The sequence below is a fragment of the Eumetopias jubatus genome, unplaced genomic scaffold (assembly GCF_037043125.1).
Source record: "Eumetopias jubatus isolate StellerSeaLion01/CBP00866 unplaced genomic scaffold, mEumJub1_p1.0 scaffold_16, whole genome shotgun sequence".
Classification (NCBI taxonomy): Eukaryota; Metazoa; Chordata; class Mammalia; order Carnivora; family Otariidae; genus Eumetopias; species Eumetopias jubatus.
Genome location: NW_028274822.1, coordinates 77,948,149 through 77,972,313, shown reverse-complemented (window position 1 = coordinate 77,972,313; position 24,165 = coordinate 77,948,149). Strand labels below are relative to the sequence as shown.

Here is a 24,165-nt window from a genome sequence, read left to right as displayed (position 1 = left end):
CCTTTTTTTGAGTAAACAAAAGGTTAAATTCTGTATGTTCATTAATAGCAAAGTCTTGATTGATTTTTTTCAGTGTTCAGGGGAACCTGAATTAGGAAATTTGTCACGTGATCAAAGAACTGTAAGGACCGAATAGACTGATCAGCACCACCTGTCTCAAACCCTCCCCCAACTCCAAGTGGATTGGATTGTTTTAGTTGCTTGGTTGGGCTGTTAACTAACAGCTGTTTGCTGAATATTTTTAAGTCTCTCTGTTCTTTTAGAACACAAGCCTAATTTATCTGGCCTCTCAGTAACACTGTGATTACTGAGTTCTTGCTGTTGCCTTCTGCTCAATCTTTTTCATTTTGGAAAAACTGAATAAAACCAAGTATCACAATTTTAGGATTGCAATTAGCATTTGTTTCTGCATTTCATCTTTCTGAAGTCTCTACGGTGACTAAAACATTTTCATTTTTGGAGTTTAGCAATGTTGAGGGAAGCATAGAGCAGAAAGTTCTCATGCTGATGAGTAGAAGTCCCTCCCTTGTCCTTCCTTTCCCTGCATGCTCCAAATTGAGGCTGTATAAAGTATAACTATAATGCGACTTTTTCAACAAATATAGTAGAGTGATTATATCCAAGTGAGTTATCTCCCAGAAGTGGTCAACTTGGGAGGCCATACATTTATTATAGTAAAAATTGCCTTCGCTGATATGATCAGAATTTTCATTTCACTGGTTTCATCTTTCGGCACATTATTTTGACTGCTCAGTCATGGTATATTTTTATCTTTTGGGGATAAATTCAACTTTAAGAAACATCAACAAGTCATTCAGAGCAAAAGAGGGGAATAAAATGACAGGATGAAATGGGGTGATCTCTTTTTTAGACTCTTATTAGATGTGAAGTAACAGGACTGATTTTCATTTTCATGTATAAGTATACACTGGCCCTTAAGGCTTTCCAAAAGAAGCATTCCAAAAAATATTCAAAGAGTGAGAACTTGGATAGAATAAGAACGTAGCTTCCCAAGTAGAAAAGATGACTGACTACTCCTGAAGAAGATTCATATGCTCATCTTAGCTTGTTGAAACTATCACTGTGCTTGATAGCAACCTTCAGTGCATCGGAATTTCCTGTAGAGCCAATATAGATAGGCAGATAGATAGATAGATGCATGTCTAGGGTTCATCCCATTCTTAACTAATCACAGTCTTTGGGATTCGGGTCTAGGAGGGTGTATTTTCAACAATCATATCAGAGCTTTTCTGAGAGCCCCCCAAATTGAGGACCATTGCTTTAACTTCTTTTTAATATACTCCTTGGGGTATAGACTTTGCTTTCTTGTACATAATGTGCTTTTCAAGTAGAGCATACTTGCCTCTGTAAAGAGACATCCGTATTTGTCTCACAGAAACAAAAAGATACTCTTATTTCCTTCAAAAGAATCCTTTTTATTGAGCTGCTACCTCAAGCCATCTGTATTTTTACTGCCTACCATTTGTCACACACAACTCCCTACTTTTATCAGTCTCTCCCACTAGAATGAAAGCTTCATAAAGGCAAGGACCATGTCTGTTTTACTTTTCAGTGTGTCCCCAGCACAGTGGCTGACCCATAGTAGGTATTTAAGAATGAATGGATGGGGGGCGCCTGGGTGGCTCAGTTGTTAAGTGTCTGCCTTCAGCTCAGGTCATGATCCCAGGGTCCTGGGATCAAGCCCCGCATTGGGCACCCTGCTCTGTGGGAAGTCTGCTTCTCCCTCTCCCACTCCCCCTGCTTGTGTTTCCTCTCTCTCTGTGTCTCTCTCTGTCAAATACATAAATAAAATCTTTTAAAAAAAAATGAATGGATGGATCAGAAATAAATGTGCAAGGCTAATAGGCCATGATTTAAAGTAGATCTGAAGCTGAACTTGCTTGTTATCAAAATATAATGCTTTATATCACAACAAATATTTATTGAATTGTGATTTAGAGCACTAACAGAGTCTGATGACTTAAACACAAATCCCAGCTCTGCCATTTACTAGTATTGACCTTTGATTCTGAGTGCCTAATATTATGTCAAGCATAATAGATGATTCCAAAAGAAGCCTTAAGGACTTGTCTTAAGTTGTTTAAATGTATAGTTCACCAGTTAACTGGGTGACTTGCTGACTTTCAAGTGAATTCCTAAGTCCACAATCCCATTCTCAAGAAAATGAATAAACGTAGTAATATTAAGCATTTTAAATAGGAATGGCATTTTCTTTGTGAAGCCAAACTCCTTCCCTACTTTGCAAGAAAGGAATGTTTTTGTAGCTGTGAAATAGGCAACTTTTCCCATGTGGCAGAGTGTTTTGTTGTGCTGACTGGCTGAGAAAAAGAAGTTAGGAAAGTGTGATAAGAGAAAAAAGCAAAAGGCTGTGTATTTTGAACAGTTTTTAAATTCTCTTTGCTTCTCACCCAGCACTTAGAACAAGAGAAACACGAACTAAGAAGACGATTTGAGAACCGAGAAGGGGAATGGGAAGGGCGTGTGTCAGAGCTGGAGAGTGATGTGAAACAACTTCAGGATGAGTTGGAGAGGCAGCAGGTTCATCTACGGGAAGCAGATCGAGAAAAAACACGGGCTGTCCAGGAATTATCAGAACAGAACCAGAGGTTATTGGATCAACTCAGCAGAGTAAGTCACAAGTTAAGAATTTATGGTACAAAAATACTGAAAGTTGAAACCAGAGCTGCTGTGTGATGTCAGTCATACATATGGTAATAGGAGTTCTGATTTTTGTTGCCTTTGGTGTTGATATCGACAAGTTGAATATTTTTCACCTAATGAGAACTTTAGCTGTGTGAACTAGGAGTCAGGAGCCAAAATCCTTACCTGTCATTAGACTTTGAAAACACTTAAATTGGAAATTTTTTCGTTTATAAAATGAAAGAATTGTGCCTAATGATTTCTGACATTCCAGAAAGCACTAAAAGTCTATGATTCCTTACCTAGAGAAAGTCTGTCATGAGTAAAATTATGTTAATACATTTAGTTCAAATATCAAATGATGCCATCCTTAAACTGAAAAGCTTAGGGAAAATTACTAGAGCTAAAGATTTTCATTGATGTTACATTTGTGAATGTACATTTCTTCATATTCAAATGTGAAAGGAGGTATATACATATCTGTGTTTAAAACTTGTTCTTTTTATTTCATATTAAGTAAAAATTCTTTACTTGTTACCTTTATAGGGTGGTGTCATGAAAGTATTAATTAACCAAGGTTAAGACTATGAAATCATTGTAAGTTTGAGTTTGAGGGCTGAATAGGTAGAAATCTAATTTAAATACAGAACATACCTTTTTAACAAATGCAGGAATGCTGTTAATGCCCTGGTCTTTAAATCCACCTACTTTTGAAAATTAAGAGCTGGATTTACTATGGTACCTCAGTCCTTCTTATGTGTTGAAAATAAAACTATTAATTCTTCAGTTGTCAGAGGAAAAAAGAACTCGTAGTCTGATCTCATCCCATAGGTCATGCTTAGGTTTTTGGAAAAGGCTTAGCTAGAGCAGCACATGGTAAATTCTTGGCATTTCCACTAATTCAGCGGGTAATACCATGTGAAGTTATTTCATTAGTTTGTCATAGTTGCTTCCCATGGGTACCTTTGTGCTTCACTAGGAAGTGTGAGGTAAATGCTCCCACTAGAGAAAGGGAGAAGAGGTGGGGGGAGAATAAAGGTGGGAAGGAGGGGAGGGAGACAGGGAAGGAAGAAGGAAGGGAAAAAAGAGATGCCTGGTAACTTGGAAAATAGCTAATTGCAGGAAATATCAACTCATGTGAAAGATGAGAGTACAGATGATAAGTAGAGCTAAAGATCTTGCCTGCAGGCTTCCCATCTGAGGGATTAAATCACCGTTTGATTGGCTGGAAGGGAAGAGTTGGACAGTTCTTCAAGAAGTCATTTCAAGGCCAGTTCAGTAGCAACATTTCTGACTCTGTTCTAAAACCTTTTGCAATAACTGGAAAGGGATTTTGTAAGATTTTTTAGGTTTTGAGTCTTTATTCATTATTCATGAAAGATTAAACTAACTGGATACACCTAGCCAGATTTATTTATTTGTTCAACAGCATTGACTTAATACTTATTCTGAGCCAGTGTTTCTTATGGACATCCATGCAGGGAATACAGCAAACCAGAACAATTAAAGGGGAAATTATTTCTTGGGGGTAAGTTCATGTTACAAAATAATGTGAGCAGAAACAGACTCCACTCCGCTCTCTGATCTGGTGAAAGATAGGTGGCCAAGAGAGATGAAGGGAGAAAGCAGATATTAACATGACATAGCAAAAGAGCAGAGAACTTGGAATTTACATGCATGTTGAATCTTGACTCTGTTTCTCGTTGACTGGATGGCCTTGTTTGTGCCTCACTTTCTTTACCTATAAAATGGGGATACAAATCCAAACCTTATACAAGTGTTGAAACAAAAGTAAGATAATGTGTTTGTTATGCTGCAGTGTATGAATGTTGGTGGGTTGTTTTACTAATAGTACTTCTATAGTTGAGGTTCCTTTGCCTAATTTCTCTGTAGAAAATCCTGATAAGCTGTTCCCAAAAGGATATAGGAGGATAACATTTCCACTAGATCTAGATTCTTGTTATCCTTTCTGGCCTTGAATGTAGGCTCTTGGTGAGTTTTGTGGCTTTTTTTCCCTTTCTCTTTTTAAGCAGGACAAGCCCCTGGGGTTTCCATCAATAGCCAGTTTAGATTGTATTTTATCATTTTATTAACTGGGTATTCAGGAACTAGAGGAGTTGAGTACTTTGAAGTGAATTAAGATTCGCCTTGGATAAGAAAACCAGCAGAGGTAGTAGAAGGCCAGGTTTTTTTATGATGTATATAACATGCCTTTATAAGCATGAAATGTATAATATCTAAAGTGTAGTACAATATTTCTGTGATGCTTTTGTCCAAAGTATTTTTTTAAGCTTATTTTTTTAGTAATCTCTATACCCAATGCAGGGCTCAAACTCATGATCCCAAGATCAAGAGCTGCATGCTCTTCAGACTGAGCCAGCCAAGTACCCTCAAAGTATTTTTAAGTATATTTCTTTTGCCACAATGGCATCCACGTTTTGTTTGTTTTTTTTTAAGTACAGCTCTATTGAGATATAATGCACATACCATAACATTTACTTTTTAAAGGTATAAAATTCACTGGGTTTTAGTATATTCAGAGTTGTGCAACCATCACCACTATTTAATTATAGAACATTTCACCCCCCCAAAGAAAGAAATCCTATACCCATTAGTAGTCACTGTCCATTCTTCCTAACCCCCTACCCCATGCCCTGACCCCTGGTAACCACTCATCTGCTTTCTGTTTCTATGGATTTGCCTGTTCTGGACATTTCATATAAATGAAATCATACATACGTGATTCTTTGTGACTGGCTTCTTTCCCTTAGCATGATGTTTCAAGGTTCATCTGCATTGTAGCATATATCAATACCTTATTTTTACAGCTGAAGAATATTCCATTCTTGGGTATAACACAGTTTGCTTATTCATTAGTTGATGGACATTTAGGTTGTTTCCACTTTTTGGCTATTAGGAATAAGGTTACCATAAACATTCATGTACATGTTTTTATGTGACCAGGCTTCTTTTTAGCTCTAAAATAGGATGCTGTGGGCATATATAACCCATGAGCTTCTGGATCCTCATTATCATGAAGGAAGAGATAGGTTTTCCAATTTTGTAGCTGGGAAAACTTGAGGGACAGAAAGACACATGGCTTGTTTAAGGCTTTTCTAATTTAAGACTTATGGTTCCTGTGCCTCAGTTTCAGATTTCTGAGGCGGCAATTAAGGTTTTGGAGCCAGACAGCCCTGCGCCAAACACCAGCTCTGCTATTTACTAGCTGGGTGAACATGGGAAAGTTTTTCACCTTTTTTAAGCTTAGTTTCCTCCTTTGTAAAATAGAAACAAACAACTATTACTGTTACCTGATAGTGTTAGGAGGACTAAATGAGATAATATATGTAAAACTCTAACCACAGTGCCTAGCATATTGTAAGTGCTCAGTAAATGGTAGCCATGATTTATAATTATCATGTCTTCTTCACATAGACTGGATTTCTGCATCTAGTCAAACATTGGAATTCTAACCTGATGGCAGAAGAATCTGAAGTGTCCCCAGCATATATTAGTGCCTGAAAATGTTTTGTCTTGCAGTTAAATCTCTATTCAGAAATATTTGAGTAAAAATGATCCTTCTAGGAGTGAGTCAGGTTCATTCTATGGCATCTCGTATCCCCTAGACACTGCTTCATATACTCTGGGGATACCATTATTTGAGTTTATTTGTTCATTTGGACAAAATGCCCTCTAAATTCTCTTCTAGCTTCTAAAATTCTGTGAGTTTCATTTTTGTGAAACTCAGGCTGACATATTTGGAGAAAGTGTAGTTCACTTTATGAGTTAGAAAGTAACACCATGATGGCATTGACAGTGGGTTTTTGTTTTGGTTTTTTGGGGGTTTTTTTAGATTTTATTTATTTGTCAGAGAGAGAAAAAGAGCACAAGCAGGAGGAGAGGCAGGCAGAGGGAGAAATAGACTCCCGGCTGAACAAGGAGCCCAATGCAGAACTTGATCCCAGGACCCTGGGATCATGACCTGAGCCGAAGGCAGATGCTTAACTGACTGAGCCGCCCAGGCATCCCTACAATGGGGTTTGATAGGGCATGCTAGACATTTATCATCCTATCTCAAAAGTAGAAAGAATACAGTGGGCCTTGCTTTCAGGAAGAGAAGAGGAGAGACATGGGCCATGCTTGTCACCTAAGAAGAGTATTTTCATGTAAAACTTAAAATGGAGGTTTTTTGAGATTCCCTCTGACACATACCTAATACAGTAATTTTCACTAGCATTACAGCAGAATCCTCCAGAGCCCCCAGATGATTTTCTCCCCAACAGTAGCAGCAAAGATAACAGAGTATTTTGATCAGTGTTAAAGTGTTCTAAAGTGATCATTCACTAATTTAACCTGCTACAGCTTAACCACAGTTTAGGCACTGTGGAAAGTTCTTATAGTTTGTGTGTAGGGCAGCAAGTCAAAATAGTGATTTGAACAGTATAGAAACAGTCTTGTTCATAATAATAATAATAATGTCAGTAATAACAAGCTTCTTTAGCCTTTTCAGCCTACAGAAGCAGTTGACATAAGATATTTTCAAAATGAATCTCAGTAGTAGTAGAAACTTCAGTAAGAGTTAAGTCATTTTCACAGTTTTTACTAATAAAACACTGCTCAAACGTCCTTGTAAACACTAAGGTCAGACTTGAGCACTTGTTGACCAAAGAATGGGAAAAATGATTGATTCCTTCTTTAAAAAAAAAAGAGGGGGAGGATTTAAAATTGCTCAGGAACCACTAAAGTTTTCCTTCCCTGAAATAACATAGTTCTAGAGTTTGTAGGAACTGGCTAGGGAATTTTCTTACACTTTTCCCCTGCAGTTTTATACATGAAATATCATCTGTACCTTTTCTCCCCTGTCCTTCCCTCACCCCTAATCCTACCAACAGCAGACCCATATGCTTAATCCTAATCCCATTTTCTCTACAGGGGGTCAGGGCTTCAGACTGCAGGACTGAATGTATATATCCTTAGTGACTGTTTATTATGTACTGGGTTATAATTTTTGGATAATTGTATAGATTTTTGCATTTTCCATTTAAAAAACCATAACAGGGCGCTTGGGTGGCTCAGTCGGTTGAGCATCTGCCTTTGGCTCAGGTCATGATCCCAGGGTCCTGGGATCGAGCCCCATGTTGGGCTCCATCCCAGGGTCCTGGGATCGAGCCCCATGTTGGGCTCCATCCCAGGGTCCTGGGATCGAGCCCCATGTTGGGCTCCATCCCAGGGTCCTGGGATCGAGCCCCATGTTGGGCTCCATCCCAGGGTCCTGGGATCGAGCCCCATGTTGGGCTCCATCCCAGGGTCCTGGGATCGAGCCCCATGTTGGGCTCCATCCCAGGGTCCTGGGATCGAGCCCCATGTTGGGCTCCATCCCAGGGTCCTGGGATCGAGCCCCATGTTGGGCTCCATCCCAGGGTCCTGGGATCGAGCCCCATGTTGGGCTCCATCCCAGGGTCCTGGGATCGAGCCCCATGTTGGGCTCCATCCCAGGGTCCTGGGATCGAGCCCCATGTTGGGCTCCCTACTCCGCGGGGAGTCTGCCTCTCCCTCTCCCTCTGTCTGCTGCTCCCCTTGTTTGTGCTTGCGTGCGCTCTCTCTCTCAAATAAATAAATAAAATCTTTAAAAAAGAATATGATGTATTTGAAGCACACAGAAAACTTCAGAGAATAATACAAATCCACCTTTGTAAAATCTTAACATTTTGTCATACTGATTTTTTAAAGAGATAAAACGTAATTGATAACATTTGAGGGTCTTGTGTCTTCTCCACTTTTCCTTTACTCTTCTTCCTATTCATGTGTTTATATTACACACATACACACGTGTGTGCATGTATATGGACATATGTATTCCATTATGTATACCATATCCATTAACAATGTATAATAATTTTTTGCACGTTTCAAACATTAAATAAATGGCAGCATCATATTCACATCATTCTATACCTCATTCTTTTGGCTCAAGGTTATGTTTTAGGGATTTACAGCTCTATATTAATAAATACAGCTCTAGTTCATTTATTTCAATCGTTTATTATTTGTGCAAATGTAGTACAATATATTTTCCATTCTTTTGTTGATATTAAGTTTTTCCCAATTTTTCATTATTACACACTTTCCTATAGTGACTATTCTTGTACCTTTTCTTCTTGTGTACATATATTTGAGTTACTCTGGTAAATCTAGGAGTGGAACTGCTTGGTCCAAGAGTAAAGACCTCTTCAGCTTCATGAGATATTGCCAAATGACTCTCCAAAATTATACAAATTTACATTCTTACCTAGCAGTGTGTATGAGAGCCAGTAGGTGTGATTGTTCACATCTTCACCAGCACTTGGTTACTGTCCAGTTTTAAAAATCAGTCTCCTGGGCACCTGGGTGGCTCAGATGGTTGGGCGACTGCCTTCAGCTCAGGTCATGATCCTGGAGTCCCGGGATCGAGTCCTGCATCGGGCTCCCTGCTCGGCGGGGAGTCTCCTTCTCCCTCTGACTCTCCCCCTTCTCATGCTCTCTCTAATTCTCTCTCTCTCAATAAATAAATGAAAAAAATAAAAATCTTTAAACTATTGAAAAAAAAGTCAGTCTCCGGTATGTGAAATGGAATTTTTACTGTTGTGAGTTTTTTGAATTTTTATTGTCTTAATTTTTATTTCATGAATTGCTGGTGAGGTTGGGCATCTTTGTTTTTATGTTTATTGTGAATCACCTGTTTGTATCCTTCACCTATTTTCTTACTGGTGTATAAATGTGTTTTTACAAGTTCTTGATACTATTATATTTTCACTTTGTTTATGGAGTCTTTTACTGAACAGAAGTGTGTCCTTTCAGTGAAGTCAAATTTATCAGTCATTTCCTTTATGATTTCTTCTTTTGTGTTCTGCTTTATCCTGTTTTCCAAGTCATAAAGATATTTTCCCATGTTAATTACAAAAACTTAAGGCTTTTTACATTTAGATCTTTATCTAGACCTTAACTTTGTAGTGTGATATGACATAGGAATCCAGTTATGTTTTCTATGTGGATTACTGTCTCAATGCTGTTTATTTCCCCATGGATTTCTAATGCTCTATGGATTTTTTTAATGAAAAAAAATCCTAACATTTATTCTTGACTGAAGAGCCAAAATAACTTAAAAACTTTAGAAGGTTGTAGAAAGCTGTATTGGTTTGCTGGGCTGTTATAACAAAGTACCACAGACTGGGTAGCTTAAACAACGGAAATGTATTGTCTCACAGTTCTGGAAGCTGGAAATCCAAAATCAAGGTGTCATAAAAGTTGGTTTTGGAGGGCTATGGAGGAAGGATCTGTTCCAGATCTTGCTCCTTGGCTTGTAGATGGCTGTCTTCTCCTTCTGTCTCTTTCCCCCATATGTAACTCTCTGTTCCCAAATTTCCTCTCCTTATAAGAACAATATATTGGATTGGGGCCCAGCCTAATAACTGTGTTTTAATTTGATTACCACTGTAAAGACTTTGTCTCCAAAAAGGTCACATTCTGAGGTACTGGAGTTTGGCCTTCAACATAAGAATTTCAACCCACAACAACCATTTTGAGGTGTTTCTTCTTTTCATTCATTCCTAGGCTTTTAAATGCCTGGAATATTCTTGCACTCCTTTTTATCTATCAAGGGTCTGTTCAGACCTCACCTCTTCAAAGGTTCCTTCTTGACAACCCTATCCAAAATTGAGTTGTCCTTACAGCTATTACTTTCTCCCTTTACCTGGCTATATTTTATGTATAGCACTTACCACTTCCTGATTTGTATTACTTATGTATTTCTCTCTTTACTGTCAACCGCCTACATTGTTTTAAAACAGGATCTTGAAGTATCTCTGTATCTGTATCTGTGCCTTCATACACAGCAGGTACACACCATAAATATTTGTCAAATGACTTTCTCTTTTTATTACCAGATATATATAAAGACAGTTACCTAAAACATAGATATACTGTTTAAGAAGTAATTGTCAAGCAAACATCCATTTAATTACCACCAACGTCAGAAAGTAGGATATCCCAGAGGCCTCCTTCCCAAGCACCTTTCCATGATGACAACCCTCTCCCCTTCACACTCCTCAGGTAACCAATATCCTCAATTTTGTGATAAAAATTACCTCAGTTTTCTTTATAGTTTTACTGCTTATGCATGAAGAATGATAGGTTTTTCAGCCTATTTAAAGATAAATGTTAGGGAGAATAAAACTATGAAACATTTTGGGGAGGGGCACAGCACAATGATAGTATCTATTAAAAATTTAAATGTCCTGAGACTGTGTTCTGGTACCTTTTGTTAGGTTGTCACCTAAGAATTAACTGATTGAGAGTGGCTGGAGCTGTATTTTGATGATTGCCCAGTCCCCCTCCTGACCTTTGCCCTCTGTGATGCCCTGTCTCCTCACCCACCCCCACACTCTAAGCTCCCAGGAGAGCCACTCTTACTGAGTTGGTGTCTGAAGTGACACATGTGGGAGGAAGTTGGTGCAAACAGGTGCTTTGTCTGTTTCCTGCCTGTTGGGAGCTGTATCCTCAGTCTGCCTCTAACATCTTCCCCACACACAAAGAATACAGTGTGCATACTAGCTGGAGCTAATCTTCCCTGAAAAGACTAATTTTCCTCTGAAGAGTAAACAGATCCCTGTTCTTTAAACAGCTCATTTGGGATTCTCAGCTCCGCATCTGGCACACTTCTTGAAGCAAATTTCTTGCTGGTTTCCTTCTCTGGGTTAAAGGCTTTTAAATAGTTGCCATTAGTGTCAACAGTTGCTCTGCTGCTGGTGGGTGACATGTAGCCATCCTTGCTTCTAGAGCCCTTTACAGTGAACAGCTGCTCACCAAAAGTAGTTTTAATTGCTGAATGTGCTTTTGTACTTTTAGGGGTGGGGGCTTTATTACTTGTTTTCTTTTCTTTTTCTTTTTTTTTAAGAGTCTACTTATTTATTTGTCAGAGAGAGCGTGCACAAGCAGGGGGAGTGGCAGACAGGGGGAAGCAGGCTCCCGGCTGAGCAGGACTCGATCCCAGGACTCCGGGATCATTACCTGAGCCAAGGGCGGACGCTTAACTGACTGAGTCACCCAGGCGTCCCACTTGTTTTCTTCATAAAGTCCGCCTTATTTACAGGTTTTTGTAGAAAAAGATGTGACAGTTTTTAGTCAGCCTATCCCTGAAAGAAGTTAGGAAAACAAGATTATTTCCCAACCAAATAACAGTAATTTCAATCTCCAAAGGACATTCATACATGGTACCTATTCTGTTAGGAAGTAGTACTAATTAGTCTTTATTTGACAAAGGATACTGAGGATCAGAGGTTTAGTGACATTGCCCGAGGCCTACACTGGTTACAGGTTAACCACTGGTTTGAAGATAGGTTTTTGTACATTTCGGAAGGATGGGTAATCAATCAAAAATAAAAACCTCCTCACATGTATTTCCATCTTGTTGACTTAATTTTTAGTTGATATTTGCTGGGTATTATTGTCTTGGATGCCTCTTAACTTCAGTCACTGAGTAAAATGAATCCAAAGGTTGGCATCCACTTTTAGCAATTTCTGTTTGTTATGTCAGGGTGTACTAAAAGGATTGAAGATGATTTGTTGAGAGTATCACTTCAGCTAGAGCAGAAAAGGGGCTTTTGCTTCTAGGAGCTCTCCCCTATGAAGATAGCATTTCCAGCTTTTTCCAGATTAGTACTATTGCAATTAGTAGGTTAAACACATTAGGGTGGTAATTGCTTATTCTTTCAGCATATGGGTGTTTTTATTAGTGGATTCATGTCTTGATTATTTGAACCTGTTCTTAATTATTTACCAAAGAGAGCCATGCCTGAATCTGGAGTCTTCAGTTTGGTTGTATTATTTACATCTGTATCTAGTTCTGATTATCTTTTTCAAAAGGGGAGAGCCTAAAGTTCTAGCATATTCTCTAAATTTGGAGGCCTGCAAGGCCCAAAATTCAGATAAATCACTGTAGGAGTAGATCTTCTTAATGCTCCTAGATTTGACTTAATACAATGGCAGTCAACCTTTTTTTTTGACATTGAATCTAGATTCTCTCCTCCCCTATAGACAGCTTAGTGTATCATGTTGGAAGTAGAGCTAAATGAGCTGACCCTGCCCTGATGTGAGGTGGGGCCTTTAGATTTTATACCTGGCAAATGGGTTGCAGGTGGCAAGAAGATTGGAGTTTATTGGCAGAGAAAAAAATTTGGCAGCAAACTATGCACTCTTTTGTTACCTATGGTAACCCATGGTTCTGGCCCCTAAATAGTGTTGCCTTGAAAAATGAAATATCTGTATTCAGTGAGTAAACATAATCAGCAGAAAAGCAGATCATGTTTGACTCTGATAGCATCTTCTCCATTGCTCTTCATTGGAGTCTAGGACAATAATCCAACTCTCATCATAATTTCCAGAACCAAAAAAGACTTCTAGCCTAGCTGGACCAGTGATTTATAAAATGTTTGCTTTTCAGAGATTTTGCAAATTTGATTGTTTTTAAGAATTTGTATGATTTTGAAGAACCATTACCAAAACAGATATCATGTAGTCTCTTGAAGTAGATGATGCCACATTTTACATATGAAAGGTATTTGGTTCCTCAGTTTGTGCTGCCAGTGTAACTTGCCTTTGTGGAGACCTTAGCATACAGCCTTCCTTGTCCATCTCTTCTGTGCTGTTGTAAGGTGAGCTGTGTAAAAACTGGTGGCATTTGTAGCTACTTCCCTGGGTGAATAAAAAATTTGTTTTCAGTACTTTTAAATCAAAATGAAATCCACAGATACATTATACTGAGTAAAGCTGCCGCTGTCATCCTTATTGCCTAATTTTAAATTGCTTTTAAAAAGCCTCATGTTCTTACTGAGTTTAAAAATTGTATACATTTAAATTTATAAAATATTTAATATTAATGAAAGATTACCTTTATCTGTATCTGTTTATTGAGGCTTCTCATAAGATTTCATATGGAAGAGAGTTCTGCAAAACAAAAACAAAAAACCCACATAATTTGGAAAACTACTGGTTTAGTTTTGTTTTTTTGTTTTTTTTGTGGTTTTTTTTTTTGGTGGGGGAAGAGGGAGAGAGAAACTTAAGCACAGGGCCTGACGTGGGTCTCGATCTCACGACCCTGAGATCATGACCTGAGCCGAAATCAAGAGTCAGACACATAACTGACTGAGCCACCCAGGTGCCCCAACACGTATACCATTTTGTTCTAGAGAAGCTGTTGTGTTTTTTGTACTAAGGAAAGATCTCTGGTAATCACAGATTTGGGTAAATTCCTATGACACTGTGACTTAATCCAGAATCATAAAAATTTTTTAAAGTGGGTATATTTTTTAGATTATCTTGGGGTTGGATAGACCCATTCATGGTTATAATAACACTATTATAAAAGACAAACCACAAGTTCTCAATGGCTTTACATAATAGAAATTTATTTCTCATTCCTATAAAGTCCGAACAGTGTTCCTGTTAACATAAGGAAAAAAATATAGCATCATGTTTTAATGGGTAGAATTGGTCTGGAAAACAGAAGACCTCAGTTCTAGCCCATGCTCTGTCACTTTCTGACCTTAAATAAATCCTCACTCTGGGTCTCAATTTCTGAGCCCGTAAAACAAGGGGATTGAACTAGATGGTTCTTTCATTGTCTAAATGTCTACATATATGTATGTGATTTCTTTTAAAAACAGGATTCTTAAGGGGACATTCTGACATTATGTGGTATGTTATGAGTCTGGTAGCTTTGTAATGCTGTGTTTTTTGCGTACAGAACCTATCCATCCTTCTCTAGGACCAGGGGCAGCTTCCCCTCTCACCAAAATTCAGTGCCTCCATATAATGAGAACCAGAGGGAGGTTGAGATGTTTGGTGCCGCAATGAAATTTATTTTCCATTTCAGTCATGACACATAAGGTACTTTCCCTGCACACGACTGCTGTTGTGGGCAGTGAGGAGGTGTTTGCTTGCTTTTCCTGTTTTAAAATTATGCAGCATAGTACTAAGGTTTTATGAGGTTGACATTCCCAACCCTCTACAAATAAGTCAGATTTTCCCCATTGCCCTAATATTATAAGTCGCATTCAGTGCTGCATGTTTGTCATTTGCAGAACTGGGAGAATTCCCCCTACACACATCTCTCGTCATCAGTTGCTAGGTTACAGCTTTTTACAGTGTCCCAGTCTGGGATGTTGCTATGGATACCAGTTATTCCTCCTCTTAGGACACTGTTCTGGTCAAGCTCAGAGTGCAGGCAAGATGTAACTGTGATGTCAGAGATGTTTTAGCATATAGCTTTTCCTCTACGTTGATGATAAGGTCTAAGTAATAGATATCAATTCCATGTCTTCTAACATTGTATAAATTAAAGAAATGAGATGTTAACTGAATCCTGAACATCCTCCATCACTTAGGACCTTTATTCCATTATTATTTTACAGACGTAAAATTAACATTATGAACTATGAATGAGAAACCTGCCATACTGTGTCCAGCTCATGTTCCACACCAGCATGCTGCCTCTTCAGCCATGTGTTAGCCATGGAATGTAATCATTATCTTTTTACATTGCCTTCAAAGTTAGGGTCATTTGGGGATGATATTTGTCAAACTCAGTTTGTCTAAATGATAAAGCCTGTGGTCTAAATTTTATTGCCATTTAATATCACACATGGTTATGTTTGTTTTTCTTCTATTTTAGACAACATGAAGGCAAGGGACTATCTTTAACTGGTTTCTGTCCCCAACAATGATCAGTATAGTGCCATACACGTGGCAGCTATGGATAAAAGGCTTATTGATATGTTCTAAAGACTAAAAGAGTAGGCAATTATTAATTTGACTTTGGATTTCTAGCATGTTTTAAGTTAGTGAGAATCCTTTCATATTATAGTATTATAGTATGAATTATGTTACTTAGCTGCTACTAGTCTGTTTGATCTCACAGTTGAAGAAATAACTAAGGCCTTAAGAGGATGTGACTCATCTAAGGTCACAGAGCAAGTAAAGCTGTGGCTTACATAAACTTGTTATAAAAAGTCTGTAAAAACAGATTTTAAAATCTTTGCAGTAAAAAAAATTCTGTTTACTTAAACAGTAGTATTTTGTTTTATTTCACTTGTTTACTTAAAAAGCTGGTAAATATCAAAGAGGAATTTCAGTGTTTAACAGGAGCTCTGTGAAGAGTATACCAATTTTTATTTCGTGTCAACTCAAAGCCTTGTAGTCTACTTAACTATTTGGCTTATTCTTCAAAACCAGATTGAAATTGAACATAGCATTGGATTGAGGCCAGTCTTTCAAAATTAACATCCTATTTTAAAACCTGCAGAATTTGAATTAAAAAAAGTCATCCCTTGGGGCGCCTGGCTGGCGCAGTCAGTTAGGTGTCCAACTCTTGGTTTCGGCTCAGGTCATGATCTCAGGGTGGTGGGATCGAGCCCTGCATGACTGCACTCAGCGCTGAGTCTGCTTAAGACTCTTTCTGTCCCTGCTGTGTGCATGCTTGCATGCTCCCACGCATACTCTCTCTCAAATAAGTAAATCTTAAAAAAAAAAAAAAGGGGGAGCCTGGGTGCCTTAGTTGGTTAAGCCTCCGACTCTTGATCTTGGCTCAGGTCATGATCTCAGGGTTGTGGGATTGAGACTACCACCCCAGCCCCCATCTAGCTCTGTGCTCAGTGCAGTCTGCTTGTTCCTCTCCTTCTGAACTCCCCCCTCTGCCGCTCATGTCTCTCTCTCTCAAAATAATTAATTAATTAAAATCTTAAAAAAAAAGTCATCCCTTAAATATGGTGGTGCTTCCCTAAGTGAAAGGAATTTATTTACCAAATAGAGTCCTTTTGTTTGAGGAAAAAACAAGATGAATGAAAATGTGTCTTCTGAAACAGATTGCTGCAGTTATCAATTAAGGACTGTCAGCAGGAGACACAGACAAATCCCTGAGAGTTGGGGAAAGCAACAAAGCAGTAGCCCTCAAAAGATGAAGTATAATTCAAGATGAACCTCCCCTCTTTCCTAGGACTAGAGAATCGGGGTCTGCCCCCTCCTTTCTCTTCTTACTGCCGTATCCCTTGTTGAGGCTCTCTGAACTTCATGCAGTAATCCCCCATATATCTCCCTGCCTTGATGCTCTGCCCCTCCATTTTCTCCCATTGTCAGATGACCTTCATCCATGGATGTTTCAGACAACTCATTTTCTTCAGGAGCTCCTCCTTTGCTTACTCAATAAAGTTGGGGCTCCATGGTATGGCTTTCAAAGCCCTGTACCATCTGGACCTAACACACATTTCCAGCCTTGTCTCCCATTACCTTTCTTTCTGAGCCCCATGCTTCAACCAAATTGGCCTATTTCCTGAGAATGTACTGTGCTTTCCCACTTCACGTTGTCTCCTCCCATTGCCACCTGTTGGGATTTTCCCCAGTCTTTAAGGCCAAGTGTACTTGCCACTTCCTTCATGAGGCCTTTGCTCTTCTTCCCGCGCCAGTTTTCATCTCTCCTACTAACCAGCAAGAGCACTTTAGTACCTTTCTTTTGTCACTTACATTGTAAGTGACAACCATCTATTATGGTTGATTGATGTACTTGAACTCTGTTCCGTCAAGGGCTGTGCACTCAGGGCACCTCCCACAGAGGTGGTTCTGTGGTTCAAATGTATAACAAATTTGAGTGTTTACTGAAAGATTTTACCCACCCGGAGAATTAATATTTTACTTCCTTTAATGTACAGTCTTTTTTTTTCTTAGGAAATATTTTCATTAACTTTTTAAAAAATTATTGAGATAATACTGATGCATAACATGTTAGTTTCAGGTGTATAACATAATGATTTGATATTTCTATATATTGCAGAATGATCACCAAATGTACACTCACCCTTGCTGAATTCCTTCACCATTGTCTGTATCACTGGCTTCCAGTCTTTCAGCATGAGGACCCTTGCCTTTATCGAATCAAGGGGCACCTGAGTGGCTCAGCTGGTTAGGTGTTCAGCTCTTGGTTTCAGCTGAGGTCATGATCTGGGGTCCTGGAATCCAGCCCCGTGTTGGGCTCCCTGCTTAGCAGGGAGTCTGTTTATCTCCCTCTCCCTCTGCCTCTCCCCCAACTCGTGCACAGGCTTGGGCTCCTCTCTCTCCCTGAAATAGATAAATAAATCTTTAAAAAAATAAAAATAATCTAATCAATTACCTTTTACAATGTTTTTGTAATTATACTCATTGAAGTATAATTTACACTTTATAAAATTCACCCGTTGGAAGTGTACGATTCAGTTATTTTTAGCAAATGTATAATAGAGTTGTGCTACCATTACCACAATCCAGTTTCAGAACATTTCCGTAACCTCACCCCGTGCCCAGAAAGGTTCTTCATGTCCTTTTGTAGTTAGTCTCCGCCCCCACCCTTGGCTCCAGGCAAACACTGATCTGCTTTCTGTCTATTGATTTACCTTCTCTGGGTATTTCGTATAAATGGAATCAGACAGCATATAATTTTGTTTTGGTTTTTTTTTATTTAATAAAGTTTTATTTTCCAAAATGTGCAGTTGGTGGGATCTTGTTCATGCATCTTCACCAGCAGCTGGGGCATCTCCACCCTTGGTGTTTCTGGTGTAAATTACTTGAGCTCTGTGCTTTGAAACCAGTTTGATAAGTCCTTTACTAAGGAGCTCCTGAAGGGCTGCCCTGGCCAGGGAACCTCGAATCTTCAGTCTCTCAGAGACAACAGCTGGAGTTATAAGCTTATAGTTGGGAGCTTCCTTACAGAGTTTGTCATATGTCGCTTTGTCAAACAAGACCAGATTATTGAGCTTGTCCCTAACTTTGCCTTTGGACCACTTCTTCCTTTTGGCCTTGCCCCCAGATTTGTTCACTGGGTCTTTGTCTTTCTTGGCCGACTTTCCGGCATCTTTCTTCTTCTTGTCATCCTTGGGCGGCATAGCGAAGCTGGGAGAGCAGCGTCCACCCCTGCAGCCTCGCTAAGATGTCGGACAAAAAAAAAGGCCAGCATATAGTTTTTTTGTGTCTGGTTTCTTTCACTTAGCATAATATTTGTGAGGTTCATTTGTGTTGTAGCACATATTAGTAGTTCCTTTTTATTGCTGAATAGTATTCTGTTGTGTGGCTATACTGCATTTTGTTCACTCACCCATTGATGGACATTTGGATTATTTCTAGTTTTTGACTATTATGAATAGTGCTGCTATGAATATTCATTTATAAGCCTTTGTGTAGATATACGTTTTTGTTTCTCTTGAGTATATAGCTAGGAGTGAAATTGCTGTATGGTATGTCTCTGTGTAACAGTTCAAGAAACTGCCAAACTGTGAGGATGTGGGGAAACAAGGAACCTTCGTGCACTGTTGGTGGGAATGCAAACTGGTGCAGCCACTGTGGGAAACAGTCTGGAGGTTCCTCAGAAAATTAAAAATAAAACTACCCTGTGATCCAGTGATCGCACTGCTAAGTATTTACCCAAAGAATTTTAAAAAAACCACTAATTCAAGAGAATATATGCACCCCTATGTTTATTTCAGCATTATTTACAATAGCTAAATTATGGAAGTGGCCCAAGTGTCCATCGATAAATGTGATATATATATATTTAAATATATATAAATATAAATATATATATAGGGGGTATTTTTCAGCCATAAGAAAGAATGAAATCTTGCCATTTACAACAACATGGATGGAGCTAGAGGGTTTAATGTTAAGTGAAATAAGTCAGTCATTAAAAGACAAATACCGGGCGCCTGGGTGGCTCAGATGGTTAAGCGTCTGCCTTCGGCTCAGGTCATGATCCCAGGGTCCTGGGATCGAGTCCCGCATCGGGCTCCCTGCTCCTTGGGAGCCTGCTTCTCCCTCTGCTTCTCTCTCTCTCTCTGTCTCTCATGAATAAATAAAATCTTTTTAAAAAAACCATTAAAAAAAGACAAATACCATATGATTTCACTCATATGTGAAATTTAAGAAACAAAAGAAAAAGAGAGAGACAAACCAAGAAACAGACTCTTAATTATAGAGAACAAACCAATGGTTACCAGAGGTGGGGGGGGACAGGTAAAATAAGTGAAGGGGATTAAAGAGTATCTTTATCACGATGAAAACTGAGAAATGTATAGAACTGTTAGATCACTATGTTGTACACCTGAAACTAATATAACAGTATGTTACCTATACTGGAATTAAAAAACTTAATAAAAATGACAAAAAAAAAAAAACCTGCCAAACTGGTTTTCAAAAAGCCTTGTACCATTTTACATTCCCACTGACAAGGGAGGGTTCCAGTTTCTCCACAAGAGGACCCTTTCTAAAATTTAAAAAAAATTGGGGCACCTGGGTGGCTCAGTCGTTAAGCGTCTGCCTTCGGCTTGGGTCATGATCCCAGGGTCCTGGGATGGAGCCCCTCATCGGGCTCCCTGCTCCGCAGGAGGCCTGCTTCTCCCTCTCCCACTCCCCCTGCTTGTGTTCCCTCTCTTGCTCTCTCTCTCTCTCTCTCTCAAATAAATAAAATCTTTAAAAAAAAAAATTGCAAGGGCATCTGGGTGTCTCGGTTAACCATCCAACTTTTTTTTTAAGATTTTATTTATTTATTTATTTGAGAGAGAGAAAGATCATGAGAGCATGTGAGCAGGGTGAGGGACAAGCAGACTCTGTGCTGTGTGTGGAGCCTGATGTGGGGCTCGATCCCGCAACCCTGAGGTCATGACCCAAGCTCAAATCAAGAGTCAGGTTCTCAACCCACTGAGCCACCCAGTCGCTCCAAATGTCTCACTCTTGATTTCAGCTCAGGTCTTGCTCTCAGGGTGGTGAGTTTGAGCCCTGTGTTGGGCGCTTAAATTTTTTTTTAATTTTTAAATTAAAAAAATTCTTAACTCTCACTTGATAATAGATGTTTTAGTATGTGCAGATTGATAAAAAGTATAAAGATGATATATTACTAAGGATTTAGTAATATTTTTAGAAACATTTACATTCTGTAATCACAATTGCATTTTTTTTAAGATTTTATTTATTCATGAGAGACAGAAAGAGAGACGCAGAGGGAGAGGGAGAAGCAGGCTCCCTGCTGAGCCGAAGGCAGACACTTAACAATCTGAGCCACCCAGGCGCCCACAATTGCATTTTTTTAAATTAACATAATGTATTATTTGTTTCAGCGGTACAGGTCTGTGATTCATCAGTCTTACACAACACCCAGCACTCACCACAGCACATACCCTCCCTAGTGTCCATCACCCAGCCACCCCATCCTCCTACTCCCCTCCACTCCAACAACCCTCCATTCATTTCCTAAGATTAAGAGTCTCTTATGGTTGTCTCCCTCTCTGGTCTCCTCTTGTTTAATTTTTCCCTCTCTTCCCCTATGATCTTCTGCCTTGTTTCTTAAATTCCACATGTCAGTGAGATCATATGATAATTGCTTTCTCTGACTGACTTATTTCACTTAGCGTAATACCCTCTAGTTCCATCCACATGGTTGCAAATAGCAAGATTTCTTTTTTTGATGGCTGTGTAATATTCCATTGTGTCTATACACCACACCTTTTTTATCCATTCATCTGTTGATGGACATCTGGGTTCTTTCCATAGTTTGGCTAGTGTGCTATTAATATTGGGGTGCACGTGCCCCTTTGGATCACTACATTTGTATCTTTGGGGTAAATATCCCGTAGTGCAATTGCTGGGTCATAGGGTATCACAATAACATTTAATGATAGGATGTATTCAAGCTACAGGCAGTGCTTTGTGTACATTCTTACAGAAATTCAATGTCTCCCAAGGATCCATGGTCAGGAGCTACTAGTCTAGATAACTTGTTTAGAAATAAATATAAGCTGTCTTGGGGCGCTAGGGTGGCTCATTTGGTTGGACGTCTGACTCTTGATTTCAGCTCAGGTTGTGATCTTGGGATCGTGGGATCGAGCCCCACATCAGTCTCTGCACTCAGTGCAGAGTCTACTTGTCCCTGTCACTCCCCTCCCACCGCTTTCTCTACCTCTCTCTCTAAAATAAATGAAATCTTGGGGCGCCTGGGTGGCTCAGTTGTTAAGAGTCTGCCTTCGGCTCAGGTCATGATCCCAGGGTCCTGGGATCGAGCCCCATGTTGGGCTCCCTGCTCTGTGGGAAGCCTGCTTCTCCCTCTCCCACTCCCCCTTCTTGTGTTCCCTCTCTCGCTGTGTCTCTCTCTGTCAAATAAATAAAATCTTTAAAAAAGAAAAAAATTTAAGATAAATGAAATTTTTTTAAAAAATTAGAAATAAACATAAGCTGTCTTGTCTGTTTTTATGCATCATCTGTAAAATAGAGGCTTGCCTCCTCAAGTTGTATGAAAAAATGTCAGGCATTTGGCCCATAATGACAGCTGTTACTACTAGGAATCAGTGTGACCTAATAGAAAGTGTTGTCTTTGGAGCCACACAGGTGAGAATGCTAACTTACCTGAACCAGGCTAACTTAACAGCAGTCTCTCCTTCACTCAAACTACCCTGGAATGGAAACTCTGGATTCTTGGAAACACCTATTTCCATACTTCTTGCTGACTTCAAATTGCCGTTTGCATGTACCCATTTCCTTTAATTTTATCTTTTTTTTGTAAAGGAGTCGTCTTCTTGCCTCCAATTTATCAGTCACTTAGCAAATGTTATCCCTGTATTCTAAAACTTTAAGTCTCATTCCTGATTGCAAATTCGAATCACTGGTCAGCTTTTGAACTGGGTCCCATCCCCAGAGATTCTGCTTTAACTGCTCTAGGATGTGACCTGGGCATCAGGATTTTATTTTATTTTTTATAGGTTTATTTAAGTAATCTCTACACCTGACATGGGGCTCGAACTCATGACCCCGAGGTCCTGGTCCTCTGACTGAGCCAGCCAGGTGCCCCTGGGCATCAGGATTTTAAAAGCAGGTGATTATAATGCGTGGCTAAGGATGAGAATTACTATTCTATGTGAAACCAGGATTGGTGACAGTTGTTCTTGCCTAATTTAGCGTTAGCAGCCAACATTATAAGTATCTTAATTCCTTCATTGGTAAAGGAATTTAACAAAATGGAGTCCCTGGGATACAAGCCACTGGAGGAACCTCTCAGGTAAGCCCTTCCTCCACAGAAGTAGCACAGTCAGTGACTGAAAGGAGGTGATATGGAATGAAAGCAGTAAACCTTAAACCTTGCTTAAGTAAGCGCACATTTCATCCATCGTCACTCCTTCTAAGGGGCACTGTGGCATAGTGAAATGGGTTCAGGTTGTGGCACTAGATGAATCTGGGTTTATTCTGGCTCTCTTGATCACTAGCTATGTTGAGATTCAGAGGGTTTGCAATTGCACATTTTCCTCATCTGGAAAAAATAGGGATTATTTAAGAAATAAAAGCAAAATCGTACTATATACCTTGCAGGGCTGTTAGGGTTATAGACTGTATAAAGTCCTTTGCATACCTTCTGGTGTAGTAAATAGCAGTTGCATTTGTACTGGTACTCGTGCTATGTCTCACCAACTGGGCATAAAGGCCCAGAGGCTGTGACATTAGAGACCGTCTTAGACTGGTTTGGATCTCCAGTGTCAATCATAGTGCCCTATGCTCAGGAAGTTATAAAATTGGATGATGATATAGAAAACCAAATTCTTTTTTAAATCTTTGTTTTGTTTTTGCTTTTTTTTAATCTCACAGGTAGGGACGGCTGGGTGGCTCAGTCGGTTAAGTGTCTGTCTTTGGCTCAGGTCATGATCCCAGGGTCCTGGGATCGAGTTCGACGTCAGACTCCCTGATCACTGGGGAGCCTGCTTCTCCCTCTTCCCGCCCCCGACTTGTGCTCGCTCTCGCTATCTCTCTCTCAAATAAAATCTTTAAAAAAAAATCTCTCGGGCACCTGGGTGGCTCAGTCGGTTAAGCGTCTGCCTTCCGCTCAGGTCATGATCCCAGGGTCCTGGGATGGAGTCCCACATCGGGCTCCCTGCTCCGCGGGAAGCCTGCTTCTCCCTCTCCCACTCCCCCTGCCTGTGTTCCCTCTCTCGCTGTGTCTCTCTCTGTCAAATAAATAAATCTTAAAAAAAAAAATCTCATAGGTAAATAACAGATGTGGCATTATAACAGTCATGCTCAGCTAATGTTGCTACACATTATTTTAATGACATTATCCCTTCATTTTTGTTCAGTGAGATTCATGGTCAAAGTCATGCAATGTCATACAACTCAGGGACAAAAATAGTAGCACCTCAGTGTTTATTTAGCAAGCAGTGTTTCAGTAGTTACAGCAAGTGTGATGTTAGCAAGAGAATGGGTATGAGAAACAGCTGTGAGTAATCAGGGAAGAGGTCAAAAACAGGTTAGGATGGACAGATAAGCCCAAATCAGAATATATAAGTACAATTCATCACATATTTTTTATTCCTAGCTTTGTCCTCAAAGGACCTAGAAGCAATGAAATACTAGTAGGAATGAGTACCCCTAATGCCCATATTTTACTTTCTAAGCATTCCCCACTAAAAAAAAAAACAA

At 39.5% G+C, this 24,165-nt stretch overlaps 1 protein-coding gene and 1 pseudogene across 4 annotated transcripts in view; one reads left to right on the top strand and one right to left on the bottom strand.

Moving 5' to 3' along the window:
* Window positions 1-24,165, top strand: part of BICDL1 (BICD family like cargo adaptor 1) — a 94,994-nt gene that overhangs the window by 5,783 nt on the left and 65,046 nt on the right. For all 4 annotated transcript variants that reach the window (XM_028116541.2, XM_028116539.2, XM_028116540.2 and 1 more), the window contains exon 2: window positions 2,434-2,649. In XM_028116541.2, coding sequence (XP_027972342.1) covers window positions 2,434-2,649 — 216 coding nt within the window. The remainder of the gene's footprint in view (window positions 1-2,433; window positions 2,650-24,165) is intronic.
* LOC114219099 (small ribosomal subunit protein eS25 pseudogene) lies at window positions 18,185-18,640 on the bottom strand (annotated as a pseudogene).